The sequence below is a fragment of the Lepisma saccharinum genome, chromosome 1 (assembly GCF_977018435.1).
Source record: "Lepisma saccharinum chromosome 1, izLepSacc3.1, whole genome shotgun sequence".
NCBI classification, from domain to species: Eukaryota; Metazoa; Arthropoda; class Insecta; order Zygentoma; family Lepismatidae; genus Lepisma; species Lepisma saccharinum.
In genome coordinates, this window is record NC_139229.1 from 82,337,596 (window position 1) to 82,362,484 (window position 24,889).

A 24,889-nucleotide genomic window follows, 5' to 3' on the forward strand; every position below is an offset into this window, starting at 1 on the left:
CGAGTTTCCAATGTGCGAAGAACTAGTTTCATGTGACTTAATTCTTTCAGAAAGATGTTTGAGATCACTTATACCATGAACTGTCCATGAAGCATCACCACCAAACAAAAGGCAATTAAAACAAAAGAGTTTTCTTGATCTCGCTAGCTGTCAACCACGGTTTTCTATTGTACGAGTCTGGATTGAATGGGCGTGATTGTGATTTGTGTTTTTGTATTAATGTAACACTCGGATGGTCAGGACCTAATTGTTTAACAACAAGTTTATCTTGGTCACTCAATGTCTGAAATGGTGTGGCCAACAAGAAATCCACTTTGTTCATAGCGAATAAAAGCCACCACAACGCTACACTACAACACGGGGGATCGAACGAACGCGACGCCAAGGAAGTAGCCCCAAATCAACATCCAAACCCATTGCACCCACCCCTCTGCTAGCACGTGACCTTCACTGTAGCGTAGACTACGCCTTCCTCTGCGACGAGCCCCGAGATGATAACTGACATCAATGCCGCTAGGAGCGCTGTCGTATCCATTGCTGCTGATGATGAACTTTTTTTTTAAAAAAAATCGCCTTTTAAAAGATTGTGTGATAGTTATGTATTATGGTGATTGAAAATTACGTCAATACATCCGTTTTTCTTTAGGGGCTAAGCCCCGGAAGCCCCAAGGGACGAAACGCCACTGCGCTTTACATATTCTTTGTTTGTGTTCATCATCCCACAGAACGAAGTTGAGGGCGTCATCTTTTTCTTATTTGAGGTCAGACGTTAACCTGGTAACACTGATAGCCGTGATTTGTATTTATATTTTCGAAACTCATTATTTTGTAACGTATGGACTTCGAAACATTTCTGTGACTTTACTACACTGATTATTTCGTTCTTACTTGCATCATTCATTACATTTGTAATAACCAGCTACAAAGACTGTTAATACGAGTACATTATAAATACAAGAACGTCCAGTGTGTATTTTCAATAGTTTCCCGTGGGGGAGGCAGAATTCCAGTAATTTCTTTCGAAGCATTAGGATATTAGCATGCATTTTCAGGCCTTGAATTTGGAACCAGGAAGGTGTTTGTAGTATTCACGGTAATCCACGAAACAAGTAATAAAACAATTATATTTAAATTAATGTCATTATACATGGATTATTAGGAAAATAATTAGACCTTTCCAATAACGTTCTGAAAAGCCCTTAAAGGGATACATCGGATTTTTTAAGTCATAAGAAAACCAGGAAATTTAAATTTACTACTACTTGGCAGAAATATGTTTACTCCTTTAACTTATAGAGTGCATAAAGAGCTAATGATGCACTTTTGATGCAAAAATGCATCAAAGGGTGCTTTTATAAGTTGCTGTTCCATGTGATAAAGTGCACCAATTGACCAGACCAGGCACACGGCAATCTCAAAGAAAACAAAATTGTACGTTTAACTGTGTCAATCGATGCAACAAAAATGCATCAAATTTGATCTGATGCATTTCGACTTCCGTTTGTCGCATAGGTGTGCGCACGACGGGGGGCAAGGGTAGGCAGTTGCCCCTCCTAATGTTCTCACTTACAAACTTAGTGTAGAGAAATCTTATCACCGTTATTAAACAATAATATATTCTAAAGAAAAAAAGTATTTTCAAGACGATGGAAGTTCCAAGAAACTACGGGAGAGGAGGATGATGACTTATTTCCTACGTAATTGGAGTATCTCACTTCGTTCTCTAGCAACTTTCTTGTTATGAACACTCCCGCGTACTATATTCGTTAATTGTGCTACTTCTATGTGGCTGCAAAATAAATTGATCACATAAATTCATATGAATAAATTATGTGTAGCTGCTTCGAAACTGCTGAAAAAATTAATGTGCAGTGATTTATCCGCACACCTTCAAACCCCTTCCCCAAAGTTCTCAACATTGCCCTACATTTTTTTTCACAAAGTCCCGATTTATGGTTGTTTTTGGCTGTAAATTTACAATTACAACCCCTTAAATACGAACTCACACCCCCACTGGTGTAATCTGAGTGCAGAATCGAAAAGTTTTCATCCCATGACGATGGTGCCCAGGACTATTTTGCTGAAGAACCGTTACATTTGAGGAATCATAAAACGTTCTTAATTTCATTGTTCCTCAGGTCCCAGGAGGTTAACAAAAATGCCCTTAACTTTTAAATATTAACTAACCTGAAAATTTTAGGGGGCAAGTGTCCTCTTTCCCCTGCCAAGTTACTCCTAGGCCCCCTCCCCCCGAGGAACATTCTGGATAAAATTCCGAGATGTTTGGTGGATAATGACACTATATATGCCCCTGTTTTTTCTCTCCCCGACGAAAATTTTCATCAGGGCTCTAATCAGAGAGTCTGCGCACACCTATGGTTCGTCGCCGTAGGATACAAAAACCTACATTAAAATAATAATGACAATAATGGAGGTTCTGAACTTTATTGGATGCTTTTCTTTAATAGAACAGTTTAAAAACTTGTGTGGTTTGAATGTCTATTGCTCAGATTTTTGTAATAAAAGTAGGTTTACTCGTGTGGCCTTCGGTAGTAAAGTATTGCAAATATCAACAAAGTTCTGTATGAATTTTTCATGAAAATGTTCTATAATGCTCCATGAGAAATTCAGAATTTGGAATATCTGATAGGACTTCCTTTTATTTTTAAAGAAAGGCCAGTGGCGTGCCCAAATTTTTCGAAAGGGGGTTTGTGTGTACTTTTTAGTAACCAGTCCTCATTTTGCCATCATTTCGAGGCATTGATTTCTTTCTTTAGGAATAATGGGCCAAAGGGAAGGAAGGTTATGACCCACAACAACCCCCTTTGGGCACACCACTGAGAAAGTTTGCATCCGACCAGTAACAAATCAGAAAATGAGTGGGGAGGCGAATTGCGGAGTATAATACACAATACGAAAATTTGCACTTGGATTAAATATAATTCATTTGTCTAGTGTTACTCGTTTGCAAGGAAGGGGTGTCAAATGAAGTGGGCTGGTTGAGGGCTGGTGACTTTAGCATCCCCTAGTATTTTGAAGGTTACCGAAGGATCATAAGATTGCTAATACATGTTCAGATAACGAAGATAAATGCATGTTCGCAATAATAACGGTATAGTTAAAGTCCTGATTCGAACGCCAGTTCGGTATCTTTGTCATAGATCGAGAGGAGGTCGACCAGATGCGTATCTGGTCTCGAGCCAGCTCCTGTTTTCCTAAGAAGCTTTGTTGTCACTTTTACTTGCAGTGTTTAGACATCCAACACGAACTGTGACGATTTTACACTCCCAAGGTCTCCACATTTCATATACAAAAATAGCATAACACAACGTAGCACAGACAACCGCAACCTCTCGTTATGAAATCTCTAAAGAAACTGAATTGGTAACATCTCATTTACTCCACGCGGACTTTACAAGCAGTCAGTTTCTAAAACTGACGCAATTGGTGGGAAATGTTTGAGGGGGGGATATACTGGGCTCCACGTGGACTTTGGTTGTCAGAGGGAAACTAGTCTTTGGGAACTTTCTTGGATATAAAGTGGCGTTCGAATCAGGACTTCAACTTTATTTTCTCTCGTCTCAAATTTATCTGCTTTAACCAAATGCATTGCTCCGAACTGAAGCTTACAGTACTTTGTAGCAGTTTTGCCTTCTTTCAGGACAAAGTATTTGCCGAACTGAAGGGGATATTTGGCAACTCTGGGCGCCCGGCTACACTGCAGGACCTGAGCAGGATGGGCTATTTGGAGCGCTGCATCAGAGAAACCCTGAGACTGTACCCAAGCGTTCCGTTCATCGGGAGGACTGCCACGGAAGACCTAAAGCTCGGTAAGCTCTTCCTCGGTTGGCCAGAAATGCATTGGTGCCACACAGGCAGGTTTGACCATGATAAAATTCAAGTATAATTCCCGGATTTCAAGGCGAACTTTCAAAAAATTAAAGGGTAAAAGCAGATGCTCTCTCTATTTCAGCTTTATGTATTACAACCTCTTACTCCCTCCCCCCCACAGACAAATATATTAACATAAAGGGTCCATATGATTCCAATGTATCCAGAAACTTCAATTCAACGGTGTAAATATTTAAGATGCGGAATTTAAATTTGTCATTTCACATACTCAAGACTCAAAATTAATCTACAAACACAAGTCACAAATGTTATGGGATATACTAATCGACGAAAAATTGTTAATTCAGTTGTAAATAATTTCAAACTCAAATTTAACTAATGAACTTCAAGATATCTTAATTTATAATATTCTTCCGTCTGTCAGATCGATTGTTGTGCAAAGTACACTAAATAAACGGATTCAGAGAGTTTTTGTTTTACTTTCCACGCAGCTTTCTTTTCGTTCCTCGATAAATATAAAAGCTAAACTGTGAACACTTGCCTCAGGGCATTTATAAATATGTACAAATTCAAAGGGATTTGGATTTATAAAAGTTGCAATTTTTCACGTATACGGAGAAAAATTCACGCAGAATTCAAGCAACATTCCCGGAACCAATAATTCACGCATAATTCCCGGAATTCCCAGTGAGCAGCCACCTTGATAGGGCAAAGGCCAAGAAATGCTATTCCCTCATACGATGTGGCAACGTTGCTTAGTCAAAGTGTCAACCCTTCCTCCAAAGTGAAACAGATCACTAAATTGTGTACGGTCCACTTTTATGCACATATAGGCTAATAGGGACGAGTGTGTGCCCCCACCGGGTATCGCACCAAAAATGCCTTGATTACAAAGGCGACGAAGTCACCACTCCGTCATGAATATATACCGGGTGGTCCATTTATAATGATAGTATGGAATATCGCATGCAAAATGAATCCAATCGAAAAATTGCACAGAATAAAAGTTTGATATTATTGAGGGGTTAAGTCAATGCTTCAAAAAATTCGTCGCCGCCACCCAGCCCTTAGGGGGGGGGGCGTAAATTTGAAATTTCAAATGGAACACCCCCATTCGTTTTACATATTTGGATTCCGTGTTGAAAAATAATAATTTTTTGTTTGAAAAACTTTGTAAAAAAATTGCAAACTTCGAAAATTTATAAACATTTGGTAGTTTCAGATTAATTTTGTTCCCCTTATGTAATAACGGTTTTGGTATCCGTTGAGAACATTGCATAATCGAATTTTATTAAAAAAATGTGTGCAAAGAATTCCGGAAAAGAAAATTGTTTGCAATTTATGTTTTTGTGTAACAATAATATTAATTTGTTCCAACTCTTTGGTTTCAAGGAACAATTTCATATGAACAACAAAATTAAGTATGTTACTACAAATTAGTTATCATTTGAGGTACACAAATAAATGTTTAAAGGAGTAAATGTTCATAATGATGACCGTTCTCTTCAATGCATTTCAAAACACGGTGTCTGAAGCTCCACAATTCGTCCCAAAATGTCAGGAGTGATAGAGGCACAAGCATCAATAATTCGTGCCGCATGTTTTCTGGCATTGTTGGAACTTGGTGGTAACACTTTTCTTTAAGTAGTCCCCAAAGGCAGAAATCAGGCGACGTGAGATCGGGTGAACGAGCTGGCCAAGAAACGGTTCCTCCACGTCCTATCCATCGACCAGGAAACTTTGTGTCCAACATGGCTCGAGCCTGAATTGAGTAGTGAGTAGTGTTGTTTATATGAAATTGTTCCTTGAAACCAAAGAGTTGGAACAAATTAATATTATTGTTACACAAAAACAAATTTCAAACAATTTTCTTTTGCCGAATTCTTTGCACACATTTTTTTAATTAATAAAATTCGTTTATGCAATGTTCTCAACGGAAACCAAAACCGTTATTACATAAAGGGAACAAAATGAAACTGAAACTACCAAATGTTTATAAATGTTCGAGGTTTGCAATTTTTTTTACAAAGTTTTTCAAACAAAAAATTCTTCTTTTTCAACACGGAATCCAAATATGTAAAACGAATGGGGGTGTTCCATTTGAAATTTCAAATTTACCCCCACCCCCCACCCCTAATGGGTGGGTGGCGGCGACGAAATTTTTACGGCATTGACTTACCCCCTCAATAGTATCAAACTTTTATTCTGTGCAATTTTCGATTGGATGCATTCTGCATGCGATATTCCATACTATCATTATAAATGAACCACCCGGTATAGTGGTCATCTCTAATTGTTACAAGGAACGTTGCTGTCACCTTTGCATCACGTGTATTACATGAAAAACGAGATTAGACATTGTCGTAAAGATCTGGCAACAGCGCATTTCTCTTCTAAGCGCCTAATTTTCTGTAACCCATTGTAGAGAGAGGGCAGAGCTTACCTCCTCAGCAATAGAGAAGGTGCAGTAGTCTCTCACTATTTTAGGCGCTTCGTCACATGTGCCTCCACCGGGTATCGAACCCAGGATCCCATGAATACAAGGCGACGACGTTACCACTACACCACCGGGAGTGCCTATCCAATACTTTTCTTAGAAAAATAAAAAGAAAGCAATTTTTGTTTGTGTTGATTACACTGAAGTCACGCCTATGGCAATCTGTACTCAACGTCTTGAACACACTGGTTTTCTGTTTTGCAAGGAAATGAAAATCGCTTCAGAGTTCCAACTGAAAACATTCTTTCGTTTCAGGGGAATACACCGTGCCGTCAGGAACGCAGCTCTTTGTGCACATCTACCACGTTCACAGAAATCCGGAATATTTCCGAAATCCCGAAGAGTTCGACCCGGACAACTTTCTCCCGGAGAGGGCGAAAGGACGACACCCCTTCGCTTACATCCCTTTCAGTGCTGGGCCAAGGAACTGCATAGGTGAGAGGACATATGATATCCCCCTTGCACTTATACTAGACCTACTCGATCATTACTGAGTACTGTGGCATCAGTTATGCGTCATAACTTTTTCATACCGTAAACATCAAATTGGTTCTATTACTTATAGTGTTGTCCACGGGACGAGACGAGACAGGCTTTTAAAAATTCGAGACGAGATTGACCATGTGTCATGAGACAAACGAATATTTTCGAGACGAGACAGCATTTCCACGAGACTTCCACGAGACGAGACAGGCCAAAGTCTCGTCTCGTGGGCAACACTAATTATTTAAATTATTATATTATTCTTTTCTGAGTTCAGTCTTACATGTTGCACAAGGGACCGGTGATAGACCATACACGCCCGAACACATTAGTAGTATGAAAGTATATAATATAAGGACAAAAATTGTACAAAAGAAGAGGTTATTTGATTAAACAGCCCGATTTGCCTACACTTAAAACTATGCCAAGATGCTCTTATTCCCTATTTCTTCAAGTGTGATATGCTCTCAATCCCAAGAATCTTGAATCCTAGTGTAGAAAAGAAGAACCCTCAATAGACAGATTTGCCCACACTTAAAACTATGTCAAGAGGGGGCATATAGCCCAATCGGCCATGTGTGTACATATTTAAATCTAAAGAATTTTGAATTCTACTGTAGAAAAGAAGAACCCCCCTCAGACAGATTTGCCCATGTGTGTAAAAGCTACATCTCTCAGTTTGTTGTCCATAAACTTGTCAAAAATATGCCCCCCTTGATATTGTTTTGACTATACTTAAAACTAGGGCAAAAATGCTTATATTCTCATCCTCTACAACTTACAGATCAATACAATAGGACAAGGGCAGGCAAGCAAATTGGTTTCGTGTTTTTTCTAATCTTTGATCAGTTTCATGTCCCGGCCAGCAATAAATTATGCACGCCTGGGAGATTTTATATGCTTGCATGCATGGGATAAAATCTACACTGTGCTCTTTCAGGGAAAATTCCCCATACATGCCATCATGTTATTGACTCCAAGGGAAATTCTTAGTAAAAAGAACATTGGCCTCTTGCATGTTGTCATATATGCCTGAATTGGATTCAGGTTTTGCCTTGTTCTGATAATATATACCCGAGTGAGACTTACAGAATATTCATTGCACAGTTCAAAGTCCAACTTTGAATTGTATTTAGCTGATATAGAGCTCATAACTCCTGGGTTCTGATGCTCAATAGAATATGGACATAGTCCCATGGCTTATTGCTTTGTAAACAAGAGCTCTGGGTTTGAGTCCTGGTAAAATGTGAGGCCTCCCCTGATGGCAAAGTGTTAATATTGTTGCCTTGTAAACAAGAGCTCTGGGTTTGAGTCCTGGTAAAATGTGAGGCCTCCCCTGATTGCAAAGTGTTAATATTATTGCCTTGTAAACAAGAGCTCTGGGTTTGAGGCCTGATAAAATGTGTAAGATTGAAATACATGTGGCAAAATAATATCTCCACAAGTGAGATTTTGAGAATATTCACTGCTAGTTGATATACAACTGATAGCTCCCAGATCTGAAACCTGGTAAAGTGTGTTATACAACAGCATAATAGAGCAAAATTATTTTATATTGGGGATAACCAGAGCCTAGTTTCTGCTGTTGTCTGGGTATAAAAGCATCAGCTCAGCCACTAACTGCTGTTATAATTGTTTTGCCATATTGTCCATAGTTCTGTTTTTTTTTGGACCAAGAAATTTTATATAAATAAACAACAAAAATGCCAAATCAAAAATATTGCAATCAGTGTAATAAAAATATATCTAGTTCTAATTGGTCTAGGCACCGGCATATCTGTGACCCTAAGAAATGCAGAAAGGCCACAAAAATGTGTCCAAGATGCCATAAAATATTAAGCAAGGCATATTACAAAAGGCATAAGTGTACTTGTTATGTACAGTCATCAATATTGCCCTCACAACCATCTACATCTGGTCTGAAAAGGAAGCATGAAACACCTGTTAATGCTAGAGCAGCAAAGCAGCCACGCTATGCACCACCTATCCATACCAGTTTTGCTGGCCAATTAAGGGATCACTGTTTTAAATCAGAGCCAAGATGCGACATTAAGAATTTTTTGAACAGTATAAATCCTGATGTGCAGGCAATTCTAAATGCACAAAATGCCTCTTATAAGCTGTCTCTCAAATTGTTTACACAATATAAGAAACCAAATGGCACAAAATTTACACAGCCCCACATAACAGAAACTGTACCTGTATATTCAAATGCAAATTTAGACAAAATAATCAGCAATTTGATAGAGCAATTGAATATTAAACACTCTGAATTTGCTGGCAAAGAGTCAGGATGGAGCCTATGCGGATCTCCACACAAGTTATATGTTAATATTTCTGAATTCAGCCCATTACAAGGATCTACATATCTGCCATTACCTGCCAATATTAAAAACAAAAGAACCGTGGTTAACATAAAAAATAATGATGAGAAATGTTTTCTGTGGTGTATTTTAGCTGCTTTGTATCCAGTCTTAGATCATCCTGAGAGAATAACTTATTATAAACAATATGAACACAATTTTGATGAAGCAATGGAGGGCTTAGAATATCCAATGTCAGTTCAGAATATTGATAAATTTGAAAAAAAGGCCAGGGATATCAATGGTAAACAATTATCTATTAATGTTTTTATTTGTTCTACTGGCCGTGGCAATTGCTTGATAGCACCTCTCTGAATCAGTACACTTGATGATGATTCTGCTGTTCCGATTGATCTGCTCTTAATTGAAGGGGATGATACACACCATTACACTCTGATACACAGTCTTGAAGCTTTAATAAGAAAACAATTAGACAAATCTAAGACAATATTCAAGTTGTGCAGAAGATGTGTGACTGTATTTGATGGTAAAAAAATAATAAATGGGGTTTGTAAAGTGAATACAGAAATTGCTAAAAACAAGTTAATTGAGCATCTGAAATACTGTGGCAACCATAAACCTGTTCATATGGTGATGCCTAATCCAAGTGAAAAACCCAATTTTAAAAAATTTGAAGCCTTGTTGTAACACCCAGCATATATAGTCTGTGATTTTGAATCAAACCTCAAACCCCTTGCATTCTGTAGCCCAGATCCTGAGGAATCTTCAATTACATCATATCAATTACATGAACCTTCTAGTTTTTATTATGTGATTGTACAGGAAGGTGTTGTTAATAAAGAATATTCATACATGGGAGCAGATGCCATCAAAGAATTTGCACATAGAATAGAAAATGAGTGCCATGACATAGCATCTAATGTCTTATTAAAATCAAAACCCATGTTGCCTTTAACAGAGGAACAGATTGAAGATTTCAACAATGCAGAAAAATGCCCGGTATATGATTCTGAATTTTCAGATATAAATATCAAGGTGAAACACCATTCTCATACAGATGGTAAATTCAAAATGGCCCTGTGTAATAGCTGTAATATTAAGATCCAGAGACCAAAATTTGTCCCTATATTTTGCCATGGTGCATCCAATTATGATTTCCATCATCTGATCAGGTACGAGGGGTTTAACAAGCAGAATTTAAATATTTTAGCAGAAAATAATGAAAAATATATTGCTATTAGCAAAATAATTAAAGTTAATGGTGTTTCTATTCACTTAAGATTTCTTGATTCCTACAGAATTCTGTCTGCTAGCCTGGCTACAATGGCCACTCAATTATCTGATGATCAATTCAAAATCACATGTGCTTTGTTTCCAAATCAGGACCTGAAATTAATTAGGCGGAAGGGTGTATATCCATATGATTATGTTACAGGTTTTTCTAAATTTGATGAGTGTTCTTTGCCACCACAACAAGAGTTTTACAGCAAAATCAGAGCATCTGGAATCACTGATGATGATTATCACCATGCCCAGTTGATGTGGAACAATTTAAAATGCCAGACATTTGGTGATTATCACAAGGCTTATTTAAAACTTGATGTGGCTCTCTTAGCTGATATACTGCAGGCATTCAGAAAATCTTCCATGCAAAATTATAAACTGGATCCAATGTATTTTTACAGTGCACCAGGCCTAGCATGGTCTGCAATGTTTTTAAACACTAAAATGCAATTGGATCTGATCCAAGATCAAGACATGTATCTGTTTATGGAACAATGTATAAGAGGGGGCATGGTGCAATGTTCTGAGAGATATGCCAGAGCAAATAACAAATATATTCCCGATTATGATCCAGCACTGCCATCAAATTATATACTGTATGTAGATGCCAACAGCCTCTATGGTTATGCTATGATGGATAACCTGCCATATGCAGGGCTTGAGTGGGTTGAAGATTTCAATATTGAAGATCTTAAGGATTTTGATGACAGTAACTATGGCCTGTTCTTAGAGGTTGATCTGACAATTCCTGATAATTTACACAACACATTTTCTGATCTGCCCCAATTCCTGAGGTTGAGTGCTCACCTGGCTCTAAACAGAAGAAATTGATGATGACTCTAGAGCCAAAACAGGATTATGTCATATATTACATAAACCTCCAGTTCCTGATGAAACATGGTATTCAAGTGACCAAAATTGGCAAAGTTTTGAGGTTCAGGCACTCAAGATGGTTGAAACCATATATTGATACAAACACAGAGCTTCGAACATCTGCAATGAGTCAATTTGATAAAACTTTGTTTAAATTGATGGTCAATTCTGTGTATGGTAAAACAATAGAAAATGTCAGAAAACATATTGATGTTAAAATAATTACTGACCCCAGCCGGAGCAAAAAATTGACTGCAAAGCCTAATTTCAACTACAGAAGAATTTATGATGAAAATATGGCACTTTTTAATATGAAAAAACAAAGATTAAGTTTGATAAGCCTATTTATGTAGGGGCTGTAATATTGGAATTGGCCAAATTACACATGCTGGAGCTCTATTATAATGTGTTGAAGCCTTTTTATGGTGATTGTGTAAAACTGATGTACATGGACACAGATAGTTTTATTCTTGATATTCAAACAGAAGATGTTTATAAAGATATGTCACAGCCTGCATTGCTTGAATATTTTGATACCAGTGAACATACAAAGATTCAACCCCACAACAAAAAGGTGCCTGGCAAGTTAAAAGATGAGACACTTGGTGATGTTATTGTGGCATTTGCTGGGTTAAGGGCCAAGATGTACAGCTTTGAAACATGTAGTGGTGCTGTTGCAAAAAAAGCCAAGGGCATTGGCAGAGTAACTGTTGACAAAGAACTTGAATTTGAAGATTACAAAAATTGCCTCAAATCATGTAGCACAATCAGAACATCAGAAAATAGAATTCAGAGTGTGGATCACTTGTTGACTACAAATATTGTAAGAAAAGTGGCTCTGGACCCACATGATAATAAGAGATGCATTTTGTCATGTGGCATACATACTCTACCATGGGGTCATTGTGATTTGAAAAATGGCAATCAATGCCCAATTACAGAGCATGATTTGAAATAAATAAACATGCCTATGAACTTATTTGGGTTCAAAAAACAGGCTATTATGGACCTGCCAACACCACAACCCTCTTCTGATATAATATCTAAACTAAGTGCTTTGTTAATTATTCATCTGAACAGCATACTTACACATGTTGATGATGAAACAGGTAAAACATTGTACATATTTAACAATAATTTAAATCATTACCAATTACCTGTAGGTGGTCAATTACAATTTATTACAACCCCCGAGGGTAATGTCAAGATTTCAATAGGGAAAAATATTTATAGAATTAAGCACTCAAACATGATTTCTGGCACTGTTTATACTGTTTCTGCTGGTGACTGCTTATATATTGAGGTCCCGGGATCCTATGACAAGCTTATACCTTTTTTTATAGAATTAAGAATTAGATATTCAATAATAAAAAACCACTAAAACAAAATGCCTAATGATATATTTGGCCATACAAGGCATGAAGATCACAGTGATGAGATTCTTATGCTTGATGTCAGAGTCAAGAAATTAAGAAGTGATTTACAAGCTTTACAAACCACACTTAATGCCAGTCTTCAACTAGAAATTACAAATTTGCAATCACAATGCATGGACCCTCTCCTTAAAATTGATTCTGAACTCAAATTATTGCTTCAGAAATATACTGATTTGGCCACATTGGATAATTTTCAAAGTTTAGAAGAAGCTGTAGCAGCTCTTCAAGCCAAATTTAAGACCCAGGCCACCAACTCTGAGCAATTGAAACAACAATTGGAAGAGCAGATAAATAATGTCCAGACACAGCTCCAAACAATTGTCAAAAGCATAAAGTCACAAGAAGATTTTGATCTAGTGATTTCCACTCTAAAAGAACAGATTCAATCACTGGAGATACCTAATCTGGACCCTCTGAACAAAGCCATAGCCGAGGTTAAAGAAAAAATTGAGACACTTGAAAATTTTATGAACAACTTGCCATCTTCTGATGCTTTGAGTGCAATAACTCGGAGTGTTGCCAACATTAAGCTGCAACTTGAAACATATGAAGATTTTGGAAAAATTCAAAGTACCATAACCCATCTTGAGGGTACAATAGCAGCAGTGCAAAGTGATTTGACAAATGTACAAGAATCTCTGGAATCCCGCTTGCCTGGTATTGTAGACACCCTTGTCAGTGTCCAGCAACAGATCACAAAACTTGAAAACCTCAACACTGAATCTGAGCTATCTCATTTTCATCACTTGATCGATGATATCCAAACAAAACTTGAAATTTTACAACAATCAACACCTACTCAGGCAGATATAGCCCTGCTCCAAGATGCTATGCGTGGTGTGGTTGATGCTTCTGAATTAAATGATGTGAAATTGGCACTTGAATCTTTGCAAAATACTGTTATCAAATCTGCCTACATCACAGGAACTTAAAAATATTAAGAGAGCTGTGAATCGCATATTGAAATCAGAAGATATCAAGAATATCCAAACAGAGATCAAACAACTTACTCAGACAGTAGCCACTCTACCAACTAATCAACATATTAATGAACTGCATGCCCTGTTTGAGGATATCAGAAGACAAGTCCATGATCTTACTGCTCAAAATTCAAAATTGGCAGTTGTTGAAAATTTACAGCAAATTGTAGCTAATATCAAGCAACAGCTAGGGACCATGGAATCCAATCAAGCAAATGCTCTGTCTGTTTTTGATACCCAGCTACAAGAAATTGTGCAACAATACAAGAAACTTGTTGTGGACATAAAGATCAAGCCAGGCCATGATGATGTTGTTAGGACTATCAATGAGCACCTTGAATCTGTAATAAGCAGATTGCTTACAGCAGAAAAAGAAATAACTGGCATAATCGAGAATCCTAAACATACAGTAATTCTTGAATTGTACAGTATCCCCAACAAAGAATATGATTCACCATTTACACCAGGAGGCAAAATATATATGCTGTCCCCTGCACAATTTTATTACCAGTTTTTTGTTGGGGGCACACTTAGACCAATCAAGATCAAATATTGGTTACAACCACAGGCACACCACTACCCTACCTTATCAATAACAAATGCTGACAACAAACAAAAAATCACCAGTGTAGAGTTAGAGGATTTTACAGATCCCAATACATTAGAAACATCTTATGCTGAAGATGATGGCTCTCTGGAATTTTATATACAAATAGGAGACAAACTGTATTTAGAAAATCCTGTAGTATCAGCTGCTGAACACCCCATAGTTGCAATATTCTTGTTTACATATTATGTCTAGACAAATTATTGTTGATGAATTACACAGACAAGCCAGACATAATTATAAGAGACTGCCAGTGGTTACAAAAGACATAAATGATTTACGGCAGTGCGACTTGGTGGAAATGGCAAGTGGACAGCTGAAAAACTTAGACAAAATCAACAAGGGCTACAAGTATCTACTCACTGTCATAGATACATTTTCAAAATTTGCCTGGGCTGTGCCACTCAAATCCAAGACTGGAGCATGTGTTACAGAAGCCTTCAGGACAATCATCAATCAGAGTGGAAGATCACCGCGCTATTTGCAAACAGATAATGGCAAAGAATTCTATAATTCTGTGTTCCAACAATTTATTAAAAGCCAGTCAATACAACATTACTCGAGTTACAGTGATCTCAAGGCCTCAATTGTAGAGAGATTCAACAAAACCCTAAAAAATCATATGTATAAACAATTCACACTTCAAGGTAATTATAAATGGCTTAATATTCTTCCAGAACTTCTACATAAATATAACAACTCTGTCCATTCCACAATCAACATGAAACCCTCTGAAGTAACTTCATCTGATGAGCAAAAATTGATCAGAACTGTTTATTATCCTAGATACCAGCCAACAACAAGAAAAGCCAAATACAAGGTGGGTGATCAAGTAAGAATCAGCAAATATAAGCACTTATTCAAAAGAGGCTTTACAAGAAACTGGAGCACTGAATTATTTACAGTGGTTCAAGTTAAACCTGGGACCCTTAACACATATATAATAAAAGATCACCGAGGAGAAATTCTCAAAGGCAGATTCTATGAAGAACTCAGCAAAACTAAACAGCGAGACACATATCTCACAGAAAATATCATCCGCAGAAAAGGCAACAAGTTACTTGTCAAATGGCTAGGACTCCCAGAACACAGCTGGATCGATGCAGACAAAGTGATACTATAAACACCTGGGATGTTATAAAAAGGCTGCCAGAACCTGAACAGCAGACTAAGAGAAATGGCAAGTTGCTGCCTGATAATATTAGATGTCTTATTATTGGGCCATCGGCTTGTGGTAAAACTACACTAATGATTGATAATTTTTTATTGGCACCCAACTGGTTAGACTGGAAAAACAAGCACTTGTATGTTTTCTCTACGAGCTTAGAACAATTAAAATATCAACAGCTGATGAAGCTATATGATGGACTGGATATAGCCACTTTTGAATCAGATGTTAAGCCACTCCATGATTGTCTTGATAACTCTGATGTTGTGTTTGATGACATTATACTGGATATCAAAACAAGGTTAGAAATTTCTTTACACAGGGCCGACACAAAAACATTGATTGTTTCTACCTGGCACAAACTTTTTCAAAAATACCGAAGCAGCTGATCCGAGACAACAGCAATTTTATATGTGTGTTTCATCAAGATCATACCAACCTCAAACACATACATGATGAATATGTAGGTGGGGACTTGAGCTACAATGATTTTTCTAAGTTTTGCAGTAGGTGCTGGAACCAGGACAGTTATGGGTTTGTCACAATTGATATGACAAGGAAACCCAATAGTGGCAAATACAGAAATAAAATCAACAATTTTCTAGACATTGAAACATATATAAATAACCATGAAAAGGCCAATCATTGATGATCTTAAATTAAGAGATTATCTTGTAAAAAGATTTAAGGGATGGAAATCAGAGAACCGAGGAATCTATGAACAACACAAGCAAACAGAACAGCCTATTATTGATGCTATTAGTGAATTAGGTAAAAATATCAAAACTGTTACAGAGCAAAATCAAAATTTGATCACAGAGCTTGTAACTGTAGCTGCTAGGAACATATTAGATTATCCAATCACCCCACTTTCTAGTATTCATACACCTAGTCCTGTTGCTCCTCGAAGAATTGAAGCTACTCAGGATCCTATTGAATTGGGTCTTCTTGCTCAAAAATATTTAAGCACACCTAAAGACAACAAAGATGAGGTCTTTGGCTTATATGCTGACACAGAGCGTGATGGTAGCATCATACATAGAATTGGCAATTTCAGAGTAACATTTATGGGAGATGATCTCATTGTATATTCAGAATCTCATCTTGGAGAAAAAGGTGGTTTTGTTAAATATCCCGGCACACCTGGGTTGTGGGAACTGATGACTAGGAAAAGGCCTGGCAACTATACAGATCAAGATTATGAGCACTACAAAGAAATATTAATAAAATCAGATGCTCTATACCAGAACAATGATCCCACACAAAAAGAGTTAAATCTAGCAGTGGAGCAAAATACAACAACTTAATCAAGCCCATATGGTCACAAATCAAGACAGGTAGTGGAATCAAACAATACAAAACCCTGCCTAAAGAATTTGTGTGGGTTGATGATGTAAGGAAACTTGTAGATAGGTTGCTGGTGATAGCTGGGGAGGAAAATGCTGGCAACCACAATTTTTACAATGAAAAGGTTGGAATTATGGACATGATAAGCACTAAATTGTCTAATTTTATAGTGAATGACACTAAGGGGATTGGATATCTTATAAAAATTATTAATACTCTACCACCTAAATTTTGGAATATCTCTGAGGGTCGGGGGTTGGTTAATGACATTATAAACAAGCTGCCATTTGAACTACACATTCCAGGCTATCAGTATTGTGGTCCAGGCACAAAACTAGACCATAGATTAAACAGAGGTGATCCTGGTGTTAATCCCCTAGATGCTGCTTGTAGAGACCATGACATAGCATACAACACACATTCTGATCTTCACAAGAGACATGTTGCAGACAAGAAATTAGAAGAGGCTGCATTTGGTAGATTTGTAAGCAAAGATGCTTCTTTAAGTGAAAAAATAGCAGCATTGGGGACCACCATAGCTATGAGCACCAAACAAAAACTGGGGTGGGGTTTGTGAATATGTATATAATAAACCTAGGATGAAGACCAAGGGTGTTATGTATCAGATACCTTATGCAGGTCTTAAATCTCTTAAAACTATTGATAGTCTTTTAACCAAAAAGCAGCGCAAGAAAAAAAATTCTTGTATTGCCAAGGGCAATGGTATGAAATTGTTGCTTAGCACCCCCCAATTAAAAAAATTACAGCAATCTAGAAAAAAATCACATGTGGGTGGATTTATATTTACTATCCCGGCCATCTTAGCAGCTTTGGGGGCTGTTGGGAGCTTGGCTGGGGGATCAGCTGCCATAGCAAAAACAGTAATAGATACCAAGAAAAATAAGGCAGAATTAGATTAAATAAAGCGCCATAACCTGGCCATGGAGAAAAAAGGCAAAGGTGTTAAGAGAGCCATGAATAAGTTTAAAAAAACAAGAGCCGCTTACAAACCAAGATATTGAAGCTTTAATCAAGTCACTGGGCATCAAAAATTTTAGAGGTGTGTACATGTCTGATTCTTTACCAGAACAACCACTCAACAAAGAGTGTGGCATAGTTAATTTGGATAAGTACAAAAATCAGGGCACACACTGGATCTGTTATCTTAAATATTTAAAAAATGAGGCATTTGTGTTTGATTCATTTGGAGGTGTTCCACCTGAAAATTTAGTAAAATATCTAAAATCAACTAATCTTTATTACAATAATGCCCGTGTCCAAAATTTCAAAGATGTTAATTGTGGACATCTGTGTTTATCTGTTCTTAGATATCTGTCTCAAATAAATAAACCATCAATTGAAGATTTTCAAAAGGCCTTGTGGTATTTAAAACATCATGGGGGTATTCCATCTCACCAGCCAAAATTCAATATTGAAACTTAGATTACATGATGATATAGTGTATCCCAAAACAATAGCTCTCAGAGCATTTTATGGCATGTACTTGATCCCTAATATTACACACCACAACAACAAGATTGCAGTTGGTGATCAAAAAATTGTCATCACTCCAGGGCAATATAATCTATCTACTCTAAATGCTCAATTACCCAGAGGTATAGTTTTAACTCAAAATTCTGTCACAGAGTAGAGATTGTATCTGCTACAGAGACAGTAGATCTGGGTACTATAGGAGAGCTGTTAGGCTTTGAGAACAACACAAAACTTGAACCAGCCATCAAACACACTGCTATTAATATACCTAAATTCTTAGCCATAGAGAGACTAAATATTCACTGTAATGTGGCCGAGGATATGATCACCAAATCAAATGGCATAGGCTCTCACAAACAAACTGGCATCATTGCAACATTCAAACCTAACTCTGAATTTATGGAACCGATCATCTACACTCCATCACCAACATTATATTTTCCTGTGTGCCATAATAGAATAGATTATATTGAGTTGATGGTCACTAATGAAAAAGAAGAATTAGTTGATTTTGCTGGAGCCACAACAACTGCTATCATAGAACTTAATATTTAAATAAAAATACATACAAAAAAATGGAAAATATTGAGAGTTATGAGCTACAATCCTTCCCCCCAAACAGGAGGACATTTGCAAATTTAAATCAACCCAACACAGAGATTGAGGTTGATCTTGATGTAGGGGATGGCTTTATACACCCCCACAGAGCAGATCTATACATCAAATTTGATGTTGTAAAGCTCGATGGTACAGATTATCCGGCAAATTCAAATTTAAGATTGGTAGACAATTTTGTGCCACATCTGTTCTCTGAAATTGAGATCAGAAAACATGGTGTTGTTATAAACAGAGTAGATTACCCCGGAATTACCTCCACAGCTTTGGCCACACTAAAATTATCCAAAACAGAGGCTTCTTACTACAAAATAAGTGGATTTCAGGCTGGTGATAAAATTATATCTAAAAGCCACACAGTGCTGTTCCCCATGCGCCTGTTGCCAGGATTCTTCTCAGATTACAAAGATATTATGTGGAAGGGTGGTTTAAGAATTACATTTAGAAGAGCTGCCAATGATAATAATGCTTTGATGAGGTACAGTACATTAAACCCTACAGGGGAAGCTCTGCCTAATACCCTACCTGATGAAGGCAAGTGCATTATTCAGACTATGGAGCTAAGAATTCCAGTTGTTGAATATGAAGCCAATTATGCTCTTAAATACAAAGCTGATATCCTAAAAAATCCACAGGTGCCTTTACAATTTTATACTTATCAATGTGTACAGAAGCCTGCCACTGGTATCTATTATGAGTTTGATGCTACAAATTCATTCTCCAGTATACAATATGACATGCCAGATTTTGTGGTGGTACTGTTTCAGACTGGAAGACACAATAATCAGGAAAAAAATTCAAGTAAATTTGATAACTGCAACATCAAGAACATATATCTTAAAAATGGCAGAAATGAGGTGTTTCCTAGAGAAAATTATAATTTAGACATATCCAAGGATGATTTCCTTAAATTATATGAAGCATTTACAGCATACAAAAGGGTCACTACTGGCAATACTGACATGTATTACACACAGATGAATTCAAAGCACAGAGACCCATGTTTGTCATCAACACTTCAAAAAGGAAACAAGTTGTGGTTAATGACAGGACAAACATTAAAATTATCTGTGAATTCCATGATACACTTCCTGATGACACCATATGTAGTGTTATTCTTATAGGTGAAAAATCATATGTTTATGATGTAAGAAATGAGAGAGTCACAGAGCAATTCTAGAAGATTTCTGCATATTACATTGTCTTAGTACTAGATATATGAGTTGAGGCTGGTGTCCAATTAAAATATTGAGCATATTCCAGGTAACATATTAACATAACAGCAACAAGTATTTAAGCATATATTACATTATATTATTGTGTAAGCAAAAGCTCTTATAAGCATTTTTGCCCTAGTTTTAAGTATAGTCAAAACAATATCAAGGGGGGCATATTTTTGACAAGTTTATGGACAACAAACTGAGAGATGTAGCTTTTACACACATGGGCAAATCTGTCTGAGGGGGGTTCTTCTTTTCTACAGTAGAATTCAAAATTCTTTAGATTTAAATATGTACACACATGGCCGATTGGGCTATATGCCCCCTCTTGACATAGTTTTAAGTGTGGGCAAATCTGTCTATTGAGGGTTCTTCTTTTCTACACTAGGATTCAAGATTCTTGGGATTGAGAGCATATCACACTTGAAGAAATAGGGAATAAGAGCATCTTGGCATAGTTTTAAGTGTAGGCAAATCGGGCTGTTTAATCAAATAACCTCTTCTTTTGTACAATTTTTGTCCTTATATTATATACTTTCATACTACTCACATTCAGACTTTTTTTATTTAACTACTCTAGAATCATGATAAAATTGAAGTACGTATAATTCCCGGTTTTCAAGGCAAACTATCAAAAAATTCAAGGGTACAAGCAGATGATTTCCCTATTCAACCTTACATATTACCGCCTCTCAAAACCCCCACAAATATATTAACAATATAAATGGTCCGTGTGATTTCAATGTATCCAAAAATTCTCATTCAATTCAACGGTATATTTTTTTTAAAAAAAAATAAGGTGCGGAGTTTACATTTGAAATTTCACATACTCAGCCTCGAAATACATATACCAACACAAGTCACAACGTTACGGGATATACTAATCGACGAAAAACTTAATTGCAAAGGAATTTGACACTCAAATCTTGCAATCTGTCAGATTGTTCTGACAAGGACACTAACAAAGTAAACGGATTGAAAGAATTCTATTTTCCACGCATCTTTCTTTTCCTTCCTTGATAAAAATAAAAGCTTAACTGTGAAAAACTTGTTTCAGGGTGTTTTTAAGTACGCGTATGTATAAATTCCACAAGAACTGATTTACAATTTTTCACGTCTACGGAGAAAAATTCACGCAGAATTCCCGGTGAGTAGCCACCCTGATTTAATCAGCAGTTTTTAGTGTTTAACATATTTCAAGATGAAGATATCTTAAATTACCGGTAAATTTTATCAGTGTTCGCCAAATTCCTAGTATCACAGAAAAGTACCATTTTATTAATAAACTAAATATCGTTATATGTACAAAGAAATAAAAAAATTGCGTGGAAATTCTAACCATTATTAAACCTAATCCCGTACCTTTGATCCTCTGTAGCCCGCTAGAAAGTGAAACATTTTGCATGCTTATGAATATTATGTTCCTTATGAATGTTTTCCCTTGTTTTTAGCTCGCGGAAATGTGTTATGGTGAAGTAAAGTACCTCTGTTACCTTATGAAGAAACCCAACCCAAGTTAATATAGCACGCATCACAACAATCAGAAACACCACACGGGACGTTGCCTACAGCTTCATAAACACAAATATTAATGACAGAAGTCAATAAATTTACAATAATTATTTATTTTACAAGGAAATGTTTTATACTTTTTTAAAAAAGTCAATCAAACGCGAAGAACTGAAAACACGTTTTTATATTATATAAAACATCGAAATCTATAGATTTAAAAAAAAAATACATAATTCTGGCGGAGTAGAGTCCGTTAAGGGACCTATCACATATAAAAGACAATCTTCAATAAATTATGAGAGAGTCGGAAGTGGCGACGCCAGACTTTCTGTATTGCTATATTTTAAATTGACATTGTATTTGCGTGATGCGAACAAGGATTTAAAATCAAAGAAGTTTATACTGTATATTACAGTAAAAAAAAATGCATGACAGCAATAATTAAAAAATATAAAATAATTAAGGGTAGAATGTTAATAGGAAATATGGAAAACACTAAAAGAGTACTGATCAGAAAAAGGCTAAACAATATTTATCTGTACACTTTCATTTTATCTTTAACCGCGAAATTAATTTCTTTGATTTTACATGGAGTCCCAGCAGGTGGACCAAAACTTAATTTGGGTGTTAAAGGGTCTCGGGTTCGATATCTTATGGAGGCACATTGCACAGTGGTTTGGATTTCACTTTAAACTGTAGGTCCAATCCCGATTAACCTATGTGCGTAAAGTGGACTTCAATTCAAATTAATTTGGGTGACTCACAAAGCGTTGGTTGAATTTGTCATATCTTGGAGCATTTCCACACTTCCTTTTTAGCATTGAGCCTAATAATCCTAACAAAAACTTAAAATTACAGTAAGTGTCATGACGGTAAATGCTAACACACAAACCAACTATTACTTCGCTGCAACATAACTCCGCGACCTAAAAAAATTTCATGTGAATCATACTCATAAAATTCAAAAATTTTCCACTATCTCACGGGTCGGTCAGAGGGTCGGTCACCAGCACCGTGATTTGAACTAAGTCTAAAGTAGAAACAGTCAGGTTCATAGTGCTGTTTGCTACCCAATGTCCTGTCATTTAAGTCTTGCAGCTGCTAGTATGACATTGGCGAACATTCTATAGTTTTACGACATGGAAACAAGTTTTTAGCAAGTACATAAAATGTTGTTTTTTTTTGTTGTTTTTTTTAACAAAAAATAAGGAGCCCGTTTTTCTTGAGGCGCAATTGTGTTCCCTGTGTCAACAAAGCTCCAAAATAGGAAAGACTCTTAGTTATCTGTTTAGAGCAGGGTTGTTCAAGGTCCAGGAACCCATAAATTCTAATGGGTTCTGCTGCAGGACCGGAACATTTTTTCTCGCACAATTTAAATTCGGTCCAAGTTGCATATTGTTTCATTGAATAAAGTTCCTGGACCGCATTTTAATTGTTCTTGAAAAAAGGTTCCTGGACCGTATTTAAATTCATGAGGGAAAAAACGTTCCTGGACCGAATTTAAATTCTTCCGGAAAAAAAGATTCCTGGACCGAATTGAAATTCATTCTGGAAGAAAAGTTCCTGGACCCTATTTAAATTCATCCGGAAAAAAGGTTCCTGGAGCGTATTTAAATTGATGCGGAAAAAGGTTCCTGGACCGAATTGAAATGCTTTAAATATGAAAAGATTAGGACACTGTCTAGAACTAATTTACGTTTGCTGATTCCAGTCAGGGATTGAATTTACTTACAATTCGTAGACCAGGGTTAACCGATTGAAAGTTTCCTTCTAAAAATGTCCGTGAGTATGTTTACACTGGAATGTCACACTGCGGTTGTAGAAACCGTATCGCAGGAAATAAATCATAACGCTGTTTTTCTCTCGTGGGCCACGTTCAAATACTCCCTTGTGCCTTGTCGAAGAGTTACTGTACATAACGCAATGGACTATATTAGTATGGCGTCACATTGAGTTCAAACAAACCCGTCACGTGTTGCTCCGGCATCCGATCCAGGAACCGCAGCCAATAGGAGCCGTCGATGAGGTAACGTGAGGCTGCTGTGTTCCCAGCAGATATCACAACAGGGACGGAAAGTGTTGCTACAACCTAGGGAAGGAACGCGCGCGATAGAATGGGACTACATGGAGAGGGGTAACGTGACTTAAGCGTTTGCGTTTCGCCCATTTCTACCTTGTACACTTCGCAACATCTTATTTGACCGCCCCGAAAGAATTCTAAGTCCCGAAATCGTAAACTTAGCAACATTGCACTTCTGCTCCAGGTGAGAGTAGCCAACTTTGAGTAGACGAAAAACGCTGCGTTGATAGGTTTTCAATTTAACACTTTCAATGAACTTAGAAACTATAAACCGCTATTATAATACACAGTCAAACAGAAATAATAAATTCGAAAAAGAACCTTGAAGGATATTTACGATTCTGCTTGCTCGACTTGAAATTTAGGGGGTTTGGAACACTGAATAGAGTTTTTCTCCACCTGGAGGAAATTGCCATCAAGTTTGTGCAGAAAGAAGCAAATTTGTGAGGAGTTTATGCGACATTTTATTTACAATACCTTGCATAATATCGAAGAGTTCTCAAAAATATATTTTACATGACTTGTCGAGAAAATGTGCTTGAAACACAGGAAGGTGGGAGTTTTCATAAAAGTCAACATGTTTTTAAGAGTATAACGTCATTAAGTTAACGTAGAGCAATTGGTTAGGCGCTGCTATCCTTATTTTTCGTCAAGCGTGAAAGGTCGCGGGTTCAAATCCCGCCCTCTTCTCTTTCTTTCTTTTTTCTTGTTTGCTGATTTGTGTGTTAACACACACATCATGATTAATTCACAAATCACATATATGTATCCAGGATGCAAAATGTAATGTTATTTAAGTTATGTATTGTTTGTTCTTCATTGACATGTATAATATTGATTATTTGATTTCGATATACTAAAAAATATATACAGTTATGTTAAGTAGTGATGTAGTGCAGTACTGTAACGAAGGAGAGCGTTTAATGAGTTCAAATTGCTAAGATTGGTAATTTTATGTCCGTTCCTTCGTAATGACTGTTGTCAATCCCCTCACCACAATCTTACCATGCGTCTAAAAATAATAGTAAATCGCTAATTAACATAAAAAATTGTTATTGCGACGAAGGCCGATTCGATAAGACACTACGAATAAGTATTTATATAGTGAGTGACAAAC

General features: G+C 36.8%; 2 protein-coding genes across 3 annotated transcripts in view; one reads left to right on the forward strand and one right to left on the reverse strand.

The window, feature by feature from the left end:
* The window catches only part of LOC145997070 (cytochrome P450 4C1-like), a 155,098-nt gene that overhangs the window by 125,666 nt on the left and 4,543 nt on the right, over window positions 1–24,889 (reverse strand). Inside the window, exon 1 of one of the 2 annotated variants that reach the window (XM_083133720.1) lies at window positions 23,425–23,563. The exons of the other annotated variant lie outside the window; for it this stretch is intronic. The gene's annotated coding sequence lies outside the window, so the exon portion shown is untranslated. Of the gene's footprint in view, window positions 1–23,424; window positions 23,564–24,889 lie in introns of those variants that run through there. 2 annotated transcript variants of the gene reach the window in all.
* Window positions 1–24,889, forward strand: part of LOC145984037 (uncharacterized) — a 105,009-nt gene that overhangs the window by 35,195 nt on the left and 44,925 nt on the right. The window contains exons 11-12 of the mRNA XM_083117378.1: window positions 3,662–3,830; window positions 6,605–6,784. Coding sequence (XP_082973504.1) covers window positions 3,662–3,830; window positions 6,605–6,784 — 349 coding nt within the window. The remainder of the gene's footprint in view (window positions 1–3,661; window positions 3,831–6,604; window positions 6,785–24,889) is intronic.